Below are 15182 nucleotides of genomic sequence, written 5' to 3' on the forward strand. Positions count from 1 at the left end.
TTCTGAAGCAAGCGCAGCTTACAGGTACCCTCTTTGTCATTAACAGGTTAAAAAGAAGCAATCTGATTGGTTGTTATGTGCAACTGGTCTACTTGGTTTTGATAAAGTTCCTCCATCATAATAATAGAAGACTGTTTTTTTTTTTTTAAATAAACAATGACTGCTAATAAGTATACATGCTATGTATAGCATGTATACTAGCACAATTATAAGTCCATCATCTGTTAAAAAAATGAAGAAAATGAGTTAATAAATTAAACAAAAAAGCAATAGGTGATTTATTTTTATATTTGTATTATATATGTTAATAAAAAAAAAAAAATATATATATATATATATATATATATAAATATGAATTATGATGATACACATTGAGTCAGACATGGTACTGCATCGTTTTAAACAGGATTTATAATCTTGGTATTAACCCTTTAATTTGAAGATCTATTGCCCCTTAGCTCTTGGAGAAGTCATTAACACAGTGGTTAACTTACTTTTTCTCCTTGCGCTGTGGATTTTTACTTATAGTGTTCAATAAAAGACATAAACAGTACAACTGTTTATGCCTTTTATTGAGCATTGAATATCCACATTCAGGGAGAAAAAGTAAGGTAATCTCAGCCAATTACTGACCATAGTGGTAACCCTTCTCAGCCAGTGATTGGCCGAGCAGACCCTTTCTGGTGTTAAGCGACCAGGATGCACTTAGCTGTGAATACAAGCCTTGCTGAAACAGCATCACCAGGGATCAGCTGCAAGTGAGAAAGGTTTTCTTTTCTTTATCATCCCACACTGAACTCTTATAGGTGTAAAATTATGGCTACAGAATACCCCATTACGTTTCTGTACAATTGGATAAGTTAGTTTCAAAATGTATGCAACCTGATGGCAAACTTCCAATGTCATTAAGTCTTCTGCATAACATATATATAACTTGTAGTAAAAAGAAGAAAATGGACAGAATGTAATATGAAAAGTAAAAATGGAGCTATGAGAGAGATAGAGCACCGCTTTTTCCCAATTGATACAAATAAGATTGCACCTTCAAGGGCTTTTTTTTGTCTTGGTCATCGGCCAAGGGTAATGTGTCAATATGATGGAGAAATATCTGTTATCGATGCATGTCAGCACTGAGACCCCTGCAAATTCTTAGGCTACACTCCTTTGGCTTACCTTAGAGTGTTACTGTCATTGACATCAAAAGTTGTTTTTACAGACTTGGTCATAGTTGGGGGGTTTATATGCCCACTAATCGCTAGATAGGGCCAGGAGAAGGTTGTGACTGAGTGCACCTCTCTCTGGCTTATTTAATAAAATAAGCTTTATAGTAGGTCTATGAAGCTTGATTCTGCAGCAAGGTAGGGTGTTCTCAGCCGCACTGGATCGGTGGGGGTACCCAGACCTCAACCAATCAAAATTTTTGACTGTTTAAAGAAAAACTGTCAGCCTGTTCACCCGCACTAATCCACACTGGATTATAGTGTGGGTAAACAGGAGTCCAACGAGGGGTCACTTACTTAAATATGTCCATTGGGTCTTGAGATGTGTCCCCCAGAAGATCCTCTAAATTCTGTTAATCGCGTGCAGGAGGCCGGGCTCTGCCCGCTCCATTTGCATATTCATTGTCTGTGACTCTACATCCTAGTAAAGTGGAATGACAGACAATGAATATGTAAATTGAGTCGGCAAAGCCCCGCCCCTGTGAGAGATTCACTGAATTTAGCAGAGGATCTTCTGGGGGACATATGTCAGGACCTACTGGACATATTTAAGTAAGTGACCCCTGTTGGAATCCTATTCACCCAGTATAATCCAGTGTATTGGGTTTAGTGTGGGTGAACAGTCTGACAGTTCTCCTTTAACATGTCAAAAGTTTTTTTCAAAATTACATTTAGGCTAGGTTCAGACTGAGGAATCTCAAACTGGAATTATTCCGTTGGAGATTCAGAGGGTGGCTAGGACTGTACAGACATTGTCATTCCCATAGCCTACAATGTATTCTGTGTGGATTCCACTGAAAGAATGCTCAAGATCATTTTTTTTGGTGAAGGAAGGTCCATCTTAAATATACTGACTGAGGTGGGTTACCTCTGAGGTGGGTTATTTGTGTATGATTTTTATGTATGTATACTATATTGAAAGTGTTTGGCACCTACATCACAGAAGATACTGGTCAGTCACCATTCTGTAACAACAGGCTGATATAATTTAAAAAATTGTCTCTTTTTGAAAACAGTAAACAAATTAAGCTATTTATTTTATATTTTAATCCAAATCATATGAGCAGTTTTCTGTAGTCTCCTTTCCAGGGGTTGATGAATCTTCAGCTGTCTTATCCACATTGTTGATATTCTCTGCAAATAGGAAATAAAACAGAGTTCATAAAGCTCTAAATGTTAATTAAGTAGGCTGGGGAGATGTTCAAAATTCACTAACTGCAGATATGTATTATAAAAATATAATATTTACTTTGGATGTTTTTGCACTCTTCATATTTTGTGGATTATGTTATTAGGAGGAATAGATATACTGTTTCCCTTCTGTGACTGTATCTATATTTTTTCCATAACTAGTGCTGTCCTATCCTGTATCTCATTTTGGATTTATTGGATCTGTTCCATATTCTTGAAAATAGCTAAAAAGTTTCCTGTTTTACGATGAATCTATATGTTCTCAAACTAAAACTGGGACACTTCTAAAATGTATATCCTTAGGCCTTATGCAGGTTTTACAATATGATTGCAGTGAGTCTTAAAGAAGTATTCCCATTCACAAAATATCATCAGGATAGGTGATAACAAGCTGATTCAAGTTCTGGTTGCTGGGACTCCCAACAGTGAAAAATGGAATCCGGAATAAACAGAGGGCACCACACACATGTGGTTAATTATGGTTCTTCCAAACATTGCCAAATGCTGAGCTTAGCAACGTTCGGTCTCCCCATAGGAAATGAATAGAATGCTGGCAGTGATTGAGCCTCCAGTGATCAGCTTGTTTATCCCAATCCTGTGGATAGGGGATACCTTTTGGAGATTGGAAATGTAAATGTTTAATGCAGCAGCATGTTCTTAAAGATAAATTGTATCAGACTAAGTTTTCACAAGAAGCAAAGTTTTCAGTCTCTCAGGGTTCAATGTAATTGAATATACAGTATGTCACCTCATACAGTTTTTCATATGGTTTTGTTCTACGCATGACATTACAAAGCTGCATATTTACATTTTGTCAAGTTCTTAGACATTTACCCAACATTGGTGCATCCAGTAAGTCCTCACCAAGGTTCCCATTTTGACCATCTCTGTGGTCTCTTTCATCCACATGTTCCTGAACAATTTCCTGGATGAGAGGTCCTTTAGGCTTGAATGTCAACTTGGGCTGAATAGTTGTAGATACTGACAAGTCATCAGTATTTTTTGTAAATAAACTTATTAAGTGTTGTCTAGGCTGCTCATTGTCCCCCATGCTTGTGATCAAGTCTTCTTTCTCCCATTCACCATCACTTTCATCACTCTCTGCAGATATCACTTCAATCTTTGGTCGATATACCTGTTACAAGACAAGTAAACAAGGGACATAAAAGACAAAGACAAAACTCTGGGCCTCATATCAAAACTGTCCAGAATAAGGGGGAAACATTGCAAGTTTTGATCAGTGAGAATCACAGTGTACACAGATACAAAGATAACAGGATTTAATATGTGTTAATATGTGTTGCGCAGTAAAGTAAGGAAGCTTGTAGGATGAAACATACATTGGGGCCTGACCTAAAGGCAACTCTGCTAAAACATTTGCCAGGGAATATATTGATATTATCTTTCTGATTGCATTTACTTTATGTTATGCCTCCAGCATTCTAACAGTGACTGTATACGATTATGTAGTCAATCTATTGAACCCCTATATAGCTGTAACAGGCAATGCTGTCTGGTCTGTTATCTAGAGGGACTACTTAAAAAAAAAAAAAAATAAAGATCTGTCATATCAGGCACAATGTGTCCGCTTTCTAACTAAAATATATGACCAGTTTTAGAATACATGGCCTGGCTAAGCGCCAGAAGGCGTGATATGGTCAGTGACCAGCGTCTGAGACTCCCCCAGTACCATCTGCCGCCTCCCCACTACGGAAGACTGGGATCGAAGAAGACCTTCCTGCCTTGGACACATGTCATCGTGAGTGCTCCATTATCTACTCTGTTCTAGTTATGTCTATACCCATATTGGTTTAAACGTGAGCACCTGCAAAAATTTTTTGTTCCCTCTAGTCCACACCTGGCGTTGCAGGATTAGAAGTAGCTTCTCTCAGTTCGCAGCCCTATATTCACACTATACATGCGTTAAATGTACTAGTGCCGATTCACATCTTCTCCTCTGCTGGACCAGTTTTAGAATAGTTTCTTTATATGCTGGAAACATGGCACACATCACTGCATATTTACTCAATACTGACTTAAAATGGGTATTCTGGCTTTATACATCTTATCCCCTATACAAAGGAAAGGGGATAAGATGTATGATCACGGGGGTCCCGCCGCCTCGCCCCCTTCCATAGACATGAATGGAGGGGGCGTGGTTTGACATCACAAGGGCTCGTGGCCGTGATGTCACGTCCCAATCTCGGAGGCAGCGCCCGGCACAGAATGCCGGGGGCTGCACCGAGATTGCAGGGGGCATTTTATGCTAGTGTCAAACATATCGTTTTTTTTTATTGCTTTTACTAACTAGGGGTAATTTGAAAATAACAGTAATTACAAAAATAACAATTGGTGAAGAAATGTTTTTTGAATTTGGCACTCCCTGATGTATCCAGACGCAGAGAATGATTCACTTTATAGACACCACCAGAAGATTTATTAGACAGGTCAGAGGAATGATCACCAGCAGACAGAATCTAAACAGTGGTCTCAAACTGTGGCCCTCCAGATGTTGCAAAACTTCAACTCCCAGCATGCGTGGACAGCCAACACCTGTCCAGGCATGCTGGAAGTTGAAGACCACTTCTCTAACACATAACTGATCATACAAACCTAATGCACCCATGAACCCTGTTTGGCATCTAATGTTTCAGACAATAAATATCCAGTCAGCCGTATAATTTAGAAATAATATAACTTTGTGTCAGACCCTAGTAAACATTTAGGGAAACACTCCTGTTTTCACATGTTAAAAAATGAAATCTCCAACAGTAATACTTGCCTTATTACTAGTAGTAATGATGTCCTGCATGTCTGGGGTCAGATCATCATTGGTCACATCTTCCAAGTCTGGCAAATCCTATATGAGAGAGCAAAATGTTTGTCACTTTCGCAATTTAGGCAGAAAATACACATGCCATTTTATTTGCAGTTTGGGCTTCAGTTTGATGCCATTTTTTTTATCCAAAGGCAGAAATGGATGCCTTGGAAAGGAAAAGTAGACATCATATTCCATCTGAAGCTACTCTGGCTTTGACTTAAAAAACCAACACGAACACTTGTGTGATTTAAGCCGTAAACACCATTTTCTATGCCATAGACCATTTACCAGTAAAATCTACCTTAACCCCTTCCCGCCCCAGGACATATGCATACATCCAATTTGCTAGCTTGTTAGCGCAACTGGATGTATGCATACGTCATGGCGATATCCTACTCAGCGCTATGTGCTGCAGGAGATTGCCGGTGAGATCCAGCTGTCAATCACAGCCGGGGTCCCGCCGCACCTGCCGAGCCCGGGATCGCACCGGTCTCGGCAACATTAACCCAATAGATGCCGTGATCAGTCCTGATCGTGGAAACTACAGGGTTGACAGGGGAAGGGTGCTCCCCCTGCAACATAACATAACCTGTAAAAAGTGAAAAGTAAAAAAAAAAAAGGTTTCTAAATAAATTAATAAAGTGTAAAAAATACAAAATAAATGCCCCTTTCCCAATAAAACCCTATATTATCACCCCCCCCCCCAAAAAAATGCCCAAACCTATACATAATAGGAATTGCTACGTCCATGACTGGTACAATAAACTGATAATGGTATTTATGTTGCACGAACACTGTAAAAAAACAAATAAAAAAAACACAAATTTTGTTTTGTTCCAAAACATAGAATAAGAAATATCAAAAGGTAGCATGAATTGCAAAAATAGTACCAATAAAAAGTAATGCTCTTCCCGCAAAAAGTTATGGCTGTCAGAAGATGACAAAACAAAAAAGGGGAAAAAAGGATTTTGTTTAGAAAAGGAAAAAGAACATAAAAAAGCTATATAAATTGGGTATCGCCATAATCGTACCGAACCACAAAATCAAAATAATAATTTTTATCATACAGTGAATGCCATAAAAAAAAAAATTTAAAAACGCCAGAAATCTTCCATTTTTTCACAAAAAAAGCTGCCTGAATGAACAAAGATTTACCACTAATATAAAGTACAATATTTCATGAAAAAACAATGTTAGAATCGTGTCACTAAGCGTGTCAGAAGTATTACCACTTAAAGAGACACATTCCAGATTTGAAAAGTCAATTTGTCACCTGCAAAACACTTACCAAACAACAAACACAGTATAATAGTAAAAAATACTGATCATACCTTCAGTTATGAATAATGTTGCTTCAATTTGTGGAAAAAATTACTTTATTGGAATGTCAAAGAGACGTGGCCTAGGGGTCTGCTGTGCCCTTGGATGGCAGCACCTCTCCACTCTGAAGCCCACCTGATCCCTGTTTGCTAAACAAATAAGGCTCAGCTTCCTGCTCTGAGCCCTGCTGAAATATGGCCATGCACCATTGATACAGATTACGGCACAAGCAGTGGTTTTGCCATGTCTGGGATTTGCATCACTTACTCACATGTGCGCTGCAATCTGTATCCTTGGCACATGGCAGATTTTAGCAAGGCTCGGCACAGGAATCTGTGACCTGCATATCTATTAATCAGGAAACAGGGGAGGCTTCAAATCAGAGAGGAGTTGAGGCCCAAGGGCACAGCGGACCCTGGCCTTTTTAAAACTTTAGGCCCACAATAAAGTGGTCTTGTGTAGATTAAAGCAACAGCATACATAACTGAAGGGATGACCAGTTTCCTTCATGTATGCAACAAATTCAAATTCATTTTTTTATATACATTACACTATTTATCTGGAATATGCATTTACACTTGCGATTTTCATTATGAGAAGTATAGCCCTCAGACACTTTAGAAAATACAGAGTATGTTTACACATTCTGGTTTCAAGATGCAGTTTCTGAAGCTTAATCCAGGAACAGATCACAAATACAGGAAGCACATTAAAAAATAAAATCTGGCAAAAATTTTTTCAAAAAGATGTGTAAAACAAATTTCTTAAAGGAGATATCTCATCTATCTGCAGGGCACTGGGGCCCCGCGATCTCCTGTATGGAGCCCCGGCTTTCCCCTGGAGCAGCAAGTCACGTCCCCAGCTTGAAGCAGGGGCCGCCATGCCCCCTCCATATATCTCTACAGGAGAGCCATTAGGCTATCTTAGGCTCTCCCATAGAGATAGATGGTGGGGGCATGGTGGCCCCTGCTTCAGGCTGGGGCGTGACCTGCTGCTGCAGGAGAAAGCCCGGGCTCCATACAGGAGATCACGGGGGCCCCCAGTGCTTGGACCCCCCGCGATCTAAAACGTATACCCTATCCTGCGTATTGGGGATAAGTTTTTATCCATGAGACTTCTCCTTTATTGGTAACTATGGGCACTAGTTCTGGAAGATCTTCACTTCTGAGGCTGTTGTCAGGTTTACAAGTAAACACCAGAGTTGACTGTTAAATTGAAAGGTTAGTGTTACATACATTAATATACAGCTTTTCTGTGGCCTTCAGAGGAACAATCTCTATATCTTCAACATCAATCAGTCCAGTGGTCAGAGAACCTTCCGTGTTCATCACTTCCTGTAATTCTAAAGACAATGTATGTGATAACTTTTTGAAGTAAACTACATTCAAAAGGTTGCAGGCATGTAGGGTAAACTTGCAGCGCAATTTGAGACAATGGTCTCCAGTTTGTCACATTTTTATTAAGAGGGGAAAAAAAAATGTAAATGAAAGAATTTTTGATGATTTTTTTTTTTTATATCGGGTGCCAAATTGATTAAGAGACCAGCACCTCTAACAAATTTGGTGCAAATGACTCCAAATACTCTCCTTTATATAGACTGAGGCATGTCTTAGTAAATATTGGTCTTTATGTTTTGTTGCTTTGGAAATCTTAAAGGGGTATTCTAGGAAAAAACTATTTTTTTTTATATCAACTGGCTCCAGAAAGTTAAACAGATTTGTAAATGACTTCTATTAAAAAATCTGAATCCTTCCAGCCGTTATCAGCTGCTGAAGTTGAGTTGTTCTTTTCTGCCTGACAACAGTGCTCTCTGCTGACACCTCTGCTTGTCTGAGAAATTGTCCAGAGTAGGAGCAAATCCCCATAACCTCTAATGCTTCGGACAGTTCCTGAGACAAGCAGAGGTGTCAGCAGAGAGCACTGTTGTCAGACAGAAAAGAACAACTCAACTTCAGAAGCTGATAACTACTGGAAGGATTAAGATTTTTAAATAGAAGTAATTTACAAATCTTTTTAACTTTCTGAAGCCAGTTGATATATATAAAAAAGTTTTTTCCTGGAATACCCCTTTAACCCCTTAAGGACCCAGCCAATTTTCACTGTAGGACCTGGCCATTTTTTGCAAATCTGACCACTGTCACTTTAAACATTAATAACTCTGGCATGCTTTTACCTTTCATTCTGATTCCGAGATTGTTTTTTCGTGACATATTCTACTTTATGTTAGTGGTAAAATTTTGTTGATACTTGCTTAATTTTTTGGTGAAAAATTCCAAAATTAGATGAAAAAATTGAACATTTTGCATTTTCTTTTTTACTTTGAAGCTCTCTGCTTATAAGGAAAATGAATATTCCAAAAAAAAAAATTATATATTGATTCACATATACAATATGTCTACTTTATGTTTCCATCATAAATTTGACATGTTTTTACTTTTGGAAGACATCAAAGGGCTTCAAAGTATAGCAGCAATTTTCCAATTTTTCACAAAATTTTCAAAATCGAAATTTTTCAGGGACCAGTTCTGTTTTGAAGTGGATTTGAAGGGCCTTCATATTAGAAATACCCCACAAATGACCCCATTATGAAAACTGCACTCCTCAAAGTATTAAAAATGACATTCAAAAGGTTTGTTAACCCTTTAGGTGTTTCACAGGAATAGCAGCAAATTGAAGGAGAAAATTCAAAATCTTCATTTTTTAAACTGGCATGTTCTTGTAGACCCAGTTATTGAATTTTTACAAGGGGTACAAGGAGAGAAATCTTCCTAAAATGTGTAACCCAATTTCCCTCAAGTAAGGAAATACCTCATGTGTATGTCAAGTGTTCGGCGGGCCCAGTAGAGGGCTCAGAAGGGAGGGAGCGACAATGGGATTTTGGAGAGTGAGTTTTTCTGAAATGGTTTTTGGGGGCATGTCACATTTAGGAAGCCCCTATGGTGCCAGAACAGCAAAAAAAAAACAAAAAAAAAAAAAAAAACACATGGCATACTACTTTGGAAACTACACCCCTCAAGGCACATAACAAGGCAGTGAGCCTTAACACCCCACAGGTGTTTCATGACTTTTCATTAAAGTTGGATGTGTAAATGATTGTATTTATTTTTTCACTAAAATGCTAGTTTTCCCTCAAATTTAACATTTTTACAAGGGATAATAGGACAAAATGCTCCCCCAAATTTGTAACCCCATCTCTTCTGAGTATGGAAATACCCCATGTTAGGACGTAAAATGCTTTACAGGCGAACTACAATGCTCAGAAGAGAAGGAGTCACATTTGGCTTTTGAAAAACAAATTTTGCTGAAATGGTTTTGGGGGGGGGGCATGTCCCATTTAGGAAGCCACTATGGTGCCAGGACAGCAAAAAAAAAAAAAAAAACACATGGCATACTATTTTGGAAACTACACCCCTCAAGGCACGTAACAAGGGGTCCAGTGAGCCTTAACACCTCACAGGTGTTTGACAACTTTTCGTGAAAGTTGGATATGTAAATGAATATTTCTTTTTTCACTAAAATGCTAGATTTCCCTCAAATTAAATTTTTTTACATGGGGTAATAGGACAAAATGCCCCCCAAAATTTGAAACCCCATCTCTTATGAATATGGAAATACCCCATGTGTGGACGTCAAGTGATCTGCTGGCGCACTACAATGCTCAGAAGAGAAGGAGCGCCATTGAGCTTTTGGGAAAAAAAATTGTTTGGAATGGAAGTCAGAGGACATGTGCGTTTACACCGTGGTGCCAGAACAGTGGACCCCCCCCCCACATGTGACCCTATTTTGGAAACTACACCCCTCACGTAATGTAATAAGGGTTACAGTGAGCATTTACACCCCACTGGCGTTTGACAGATCTTTGGAACAGTGGTCCGTGAAAATGAAAAATGTAATTACGTGAGGGGTGTAGTTTCCAAAATGGGGTGTAGTTTCCAAAATGGGGTCAGATGTGGGGGGGGGTCCACTGTTTTGGCACTATGGGGGCTTTGTAAACACACGTGGCCTTCAATTCCGGACAAATTTTTTCTTCAAAAGCCCAATGGCGCTCCTTCTCTTCTGAGCATTGTAGTTCGCCCTCACAGCAATTTACATCCACATATGGGGTATGTTCTTACTCAGAAGAAATGGGGTTACAAATTTTGGGGGGCTTTTTTCCTATTTTCCCTTGTGAAAATGAAAAATTTAGGGTAACACTAGCATTTTAGTGAAAAATTTAATTTTTTCATTTTTCCATCCAACTTTGAAGAATTTTCATTAAACACATGTGGGGTGTTAAGGCTCACTATACCCCTTGTTACGTTCCATGAGGGGTGTAGTTTCCAAAATGGGGTCACATGTGGGTATTCCTTTTTTTTGCGTTTATGTCAGAACCGCTGTAAAATCAGCCACCCCTGTGCAAATCACCAATTTAGGCCTCAAATGTACATGGTGCACTCTCACTCCTGAGCCTTGTTGTGCACCCGCAGAGCATTTTATGCCCACATATGGGCTATTTCCGTACTCAGGAGAAATTGCATTACAAATTTTGGGGGTCTTTTTTTCCTTTTAACGCTTGTGAAAATAAAAAAGTATGGGGCAACACCAGCATGTTAGTGTAAAAATGTTAATTTTTTTTACACTAACAAGCTGGTGTAGCCCCCAACTTTTCCTTTTCATAAGGGGTAAAAGGAGAAAAAGCCCCCCAATATTTGTAGTGCAATTTCTCCCGAGTACGGAAATACCCCATATGTGACCCTAAACTGTTTCCTTGAAATATGACAGGGCTCCGAAGTGAGAAAGCGGCATGCGCATTTGAGGACTAAATTAGGGATCGCATAGAGGTGGACATAGGGGTATTCTACGCCAGTGATTCCCAAACAGGGTGCCTCCAGCTGTTGCTAAATTCCCAGCATGCCTGGACAGTCAGTGGCTGTCCGGAAATGCTGGGGGTTGTTGTTTTGCAACAGCTGGAGGCTCAGTTTTGGAAACACTACCATACAATAGGTTTTTCATTTTTATTGGTTGGGACAGTGTAAGGGGGTGTATATGTAGTGTTTTACTCTTTATTATCTGTTAGTGTAGTGTTTTTAGGGTACATTTGCACTGGCGTGTTACGGTGAGTTTCCCGCTAGGAGTTTGCGCTGCGGCGAAAAATTTGCCGCAGCCCAAACTTGAAGCAGGAAACTTACTGTAAACCTGCCTGTGTGAATGTACCCTGTACGTTCACATGGGGGGGGCAAACCTCCAGCTGTTTCAAAACTACAACTCCCAGCATGTACTGACAGACCGTGCATGCTGGGAGTTGTACTTTTGCAACAGCTGCAGGCATACTGGTTAGAAAACCTTCAGTTAGGTTCTGTTACCCAACTCAGTATTTTCCAACCAGTGTGCCTCTAGCTGTTGCAAAACTACAACTCTCAGCATGCACGGTCTGTCAGTACATGCTGGGAGTTGTAGTTCTGATCGCCGAAGGGCATACTGGGAGATGTAGTTATGCAATGGCTGGAGGGATCACAACTACAACTCCCAGCATACCGAGACTGTTTGGGCATGCTGGGATTTGCAGTTTTGCAACATCTGGAGGGCTACAGTTTTAGAGAACACTGCAAAGTGATCTACAAACTGTGGTCCTCCAGCTGTTGCAAAACTGCAAATCCCAGCATGCCCAGACAGCAAACAGCTGTTTGGGCATGCTAGGAATTGTAGTTTTGCAAGATCTGGAGGGTTACAATTTAGAGACCACTATATAGTGGTGTCAAACTGTATCCCTCCAGCTGTGGCAAAACTTCATATTCCAGCATGCCCAAACAGCTGTCTGGGCATGCTGTGATTTGTAGTTTTGCAACATCTGGAAAGCTACAGTTAGAGACCACCGTTTGTGGTCTCGAACTGTACCCTCCAGATGTTGCTAGGCAACTTACCGGCTTCCGTATGATCCAGCCGCACGACGTCGCCGCCCGCCGATCTCTGTTGCCCGCAGCCTCCAACGCCCGCCCGGATGGGTAAGTGGATCTTCGGATCTGCTATTGGTGGTCGCGTCTAGACCACCAATAGCAGGGATAGGAGGGGTGGCACCTCTGCCACCTCACTCCTATCCCTTCAGGGGGATCGTAGGTGTCTTAGACAACCGCGATCCCCCTTATATTCCGGGTCACCATAGACCCATAATCGCGCAAATCGCAAGTGTGAATTCACTTGCGATTCGCCGACATGGGGGGGTCTGATGACCCCCCTGGGCGTTTGCACGGGATGCCTGCTGAATGATTTCAGCAGGCATCCCGGTCCGATCCCCGCCCGGCAGGGACCGGAACTGCCCATGACGTAACTGTACGTCATGGGTCCTTAAGACCCAGGGGGTCGTGACGTAACGTTACGTCATGGGTCCTGTAGGGGTTAAGCTTTGGAAATCTTAAAGGACACCGGTCATCCTGCTCACCTACACTAAACCCAATACACTGGGTTAAAGTGTGGGTGAACAGGAGACCGATGAGGGATCATTTACTAACATATGTACCTTAGGTCCGGAGTTATGTCCCACCGAAGATCCTCTTCTATCTTCACTGAATTGCGCTCTGGAGGCGGGCCCCATTGGTTGTATTTGCATATTCATTGGCACCGGTCTCCGCGTCCTAATGCTGGCCATGTGAGCGCATGCACCAACTGAGCATTCATGTGACCAGAACTAGGATGTGGAGACCAGCGCCGAAGAAATATGCAAATACAGCTGACGGGCCTGTCCCCAGCGGGCAGTTTGGTGAAGATAAAAGAGGATCTTCAGTGGGACATAACTACAGACCTAAGGTACAAATGTTAGTAAGTGACCACTCAACGGACTACTGCTCACACACACTATAACCCAGTGTATTGGGTTCAGTGTGGGTAAACAGGATGACAGTTTTCCTTTAAGTTAACTATGTGTTCAAAAAAGGCGAAGCCAGCAGAGTAACAGGTAGGATACAACAAACTATATCAGACATCATTATTTTCTTCAGAACTTCCTTTTCATTTTGCTTACCACTTGACATGACACAGCTTGAATCTGCATCAACACTCGGTAACCTGTTTTTATTTCCAGCCCTGTAGTCTCTGTCTGTAAATGTATGTTGATCACGATCTACATCAGGACACATCTCAACCGGCTTCTGCTCAACGGCCTTCAGAATCTGTATAAGAGGACCTCTTGGAGATTCACAATTTATGTCAGTGGTCAACTCCTCACAGGCCTCTAAAGTCTCTTCAACAAATCTCTGAATCTTCTCTTGAGACTCTTCATTCCTGCACTGTTTCTCTTCCACCTCAATGACTCTTGTGTTATCTGTTTGTTCATTTCCTATGCAGTGAATGACAACATATTACATATGAATGAAGAGACATAATGGGCTCCATTAGAAGACTAACCTCCTTTCAATAATAAAAAATGTGTGTGCGTGTGTGTGGGGAGGAACGATAAATGTGCCACACGTAAGCAAAAACAATCACTTCAGATCACGACTTTGTAAGATTCCTCCTCTCTCCCCCCTCCTGCAGTTGTGCAAAAATTTTTTACTTTTTAAAAGTGCTCACCACAGCCAGTTTTGTAAGCCGAGTCTGGGCTGGTGTAGAGTTTTAACTTTAATGCAAAATTACTTGAGCATACGTGTGTGAACTATTTTGCTTCAGGAGTTGCATACGAACTTACATATGCGCACATGCGACAAAAAAAAAGACTAAGTGTAAGATCAAAAAAGAGCTCTTGATCAAACTCCCCCATACATTTTGCAAATACATGTCATTTTTGTAACTTGCCTCCTTTCCCTGTTCTGGACTTCCTCTATCTCACTTGTTTACAGACCACTGCACTGCATAGCAGAAGAGGGGTGGATGGAAAGCCGGAGCTTCACTGACTCCCCTGCCCCATTACCTTATCTGTTTGTAGACACCATCACTGAGGGCTACAGGCACAGCAGAGATGAGTATGTGTGCTACAGGAGTAGGGGAAATCAGTTCAGACCAGCTATGCCTACAGAGAGATGCTGGGATTAGCTGCCGATCTAATTTGAATGTCCACCCCCAATAAGCCAGGAAGAGAGAAGCAATGCAATGAGTACAAACAACCAGGTGGGAAATCCCCTTTAAAGTGAGCCTCAAGTTTTATCTATCTACTAACTGAGTCCCCTGGCTTTGCCCGTTTTTTCCTACCTAATCCTTGTGGGGGAGGAAAAGCAACAAAGGAGGAAGCTTTTGTCCTTATATCCAGTCCTCACATCCCAGTCCTCATATCCTGACCTTATATTCCGTCCTCATATCCTGACCTAATATCCCGTCCTCATATCCTTAACTCATATGTCGTCCTCACATCCCGACCTCATACTCCCTCCTCATATCCCTCCCTTATATCCCATCCTAATGTCCCATTATTTTATTCCGTTCCCATATCTTGTCCTCATATATCCTCCTAATATCCCGTTGTCAGGTGGGGCTGAGTTGTAATGAAGATATTTCAAGCTGAAAATAGAAGGGGTGTGGCTTTGTGGGAGTGGGCATGATTTGCCAGCCAGACCAATGCAAAAAAAAGGGTAGAAAATAAAATGGGTGTGGCTTAAAGGGTGGGCATGGCTTTGTGAGGGGGTGTGGCATACTTGGAGGGTGTGGCTTGCAATTCGGACTGACGC

At 41.0% G+C, this 15182-nt stretch overlaps 1 protein-coding gene across 4 annotated transcripts in view; it reads right to left on the reverse strand.

Moving 5' to 3' along the window:
• Positions 1-2244: 2244 nt before the first annotated feature.
• Positions 2245-15182, reverse strand: part of DNAAF1 (dynein axonemal assembly factor 1) — a 68941-nt gene continuing 56003 nt past the window's right edge. For 3 of the 4 annotated variants that reach the window (XM_056526285.1, XM_056526283.1, XM_056526286.1), the window contains 5 exons: positions 13547-13861; positions 7788-7894; positions 5194-5271; positions 3246-3546; positions 2245-2354 (listed from right to left, as the gene is read on the reverse strand). In XM_056526285.1, the coding sequence (XP_056382260.1) occupies positions 2266-2354; positions 3246-3546; positions 5194-5271; positions 7788-7894; positions 13547-13861 (890 nt within the window). In that variant the 3' untranslated portion in view covers positions 2245-2265. The remainder of the gene's footprint in view (positions 2355-3245; positions 3547-5193; positions 5272-7787; positions 7895-13546; positions 13862-15182) is intronic. The other variant, XM_056526284.1, reaches the window with a different exon arrangement.

This window comes from Hyla sarda, chromosome 6 (genome assembly GCF_029499605.1).
Source record: "Hyla sarda isolate aHylSar1 chromosome 6, aHylSar1.hap1, whole genome shotgun sequence".
In the NCBI taxonomy this organism is placed as follows: Eukaryota; Metazoa; Chordata; class Amphibia; order Anura; family Hylidae; genus Hyla; species Hyla sarda.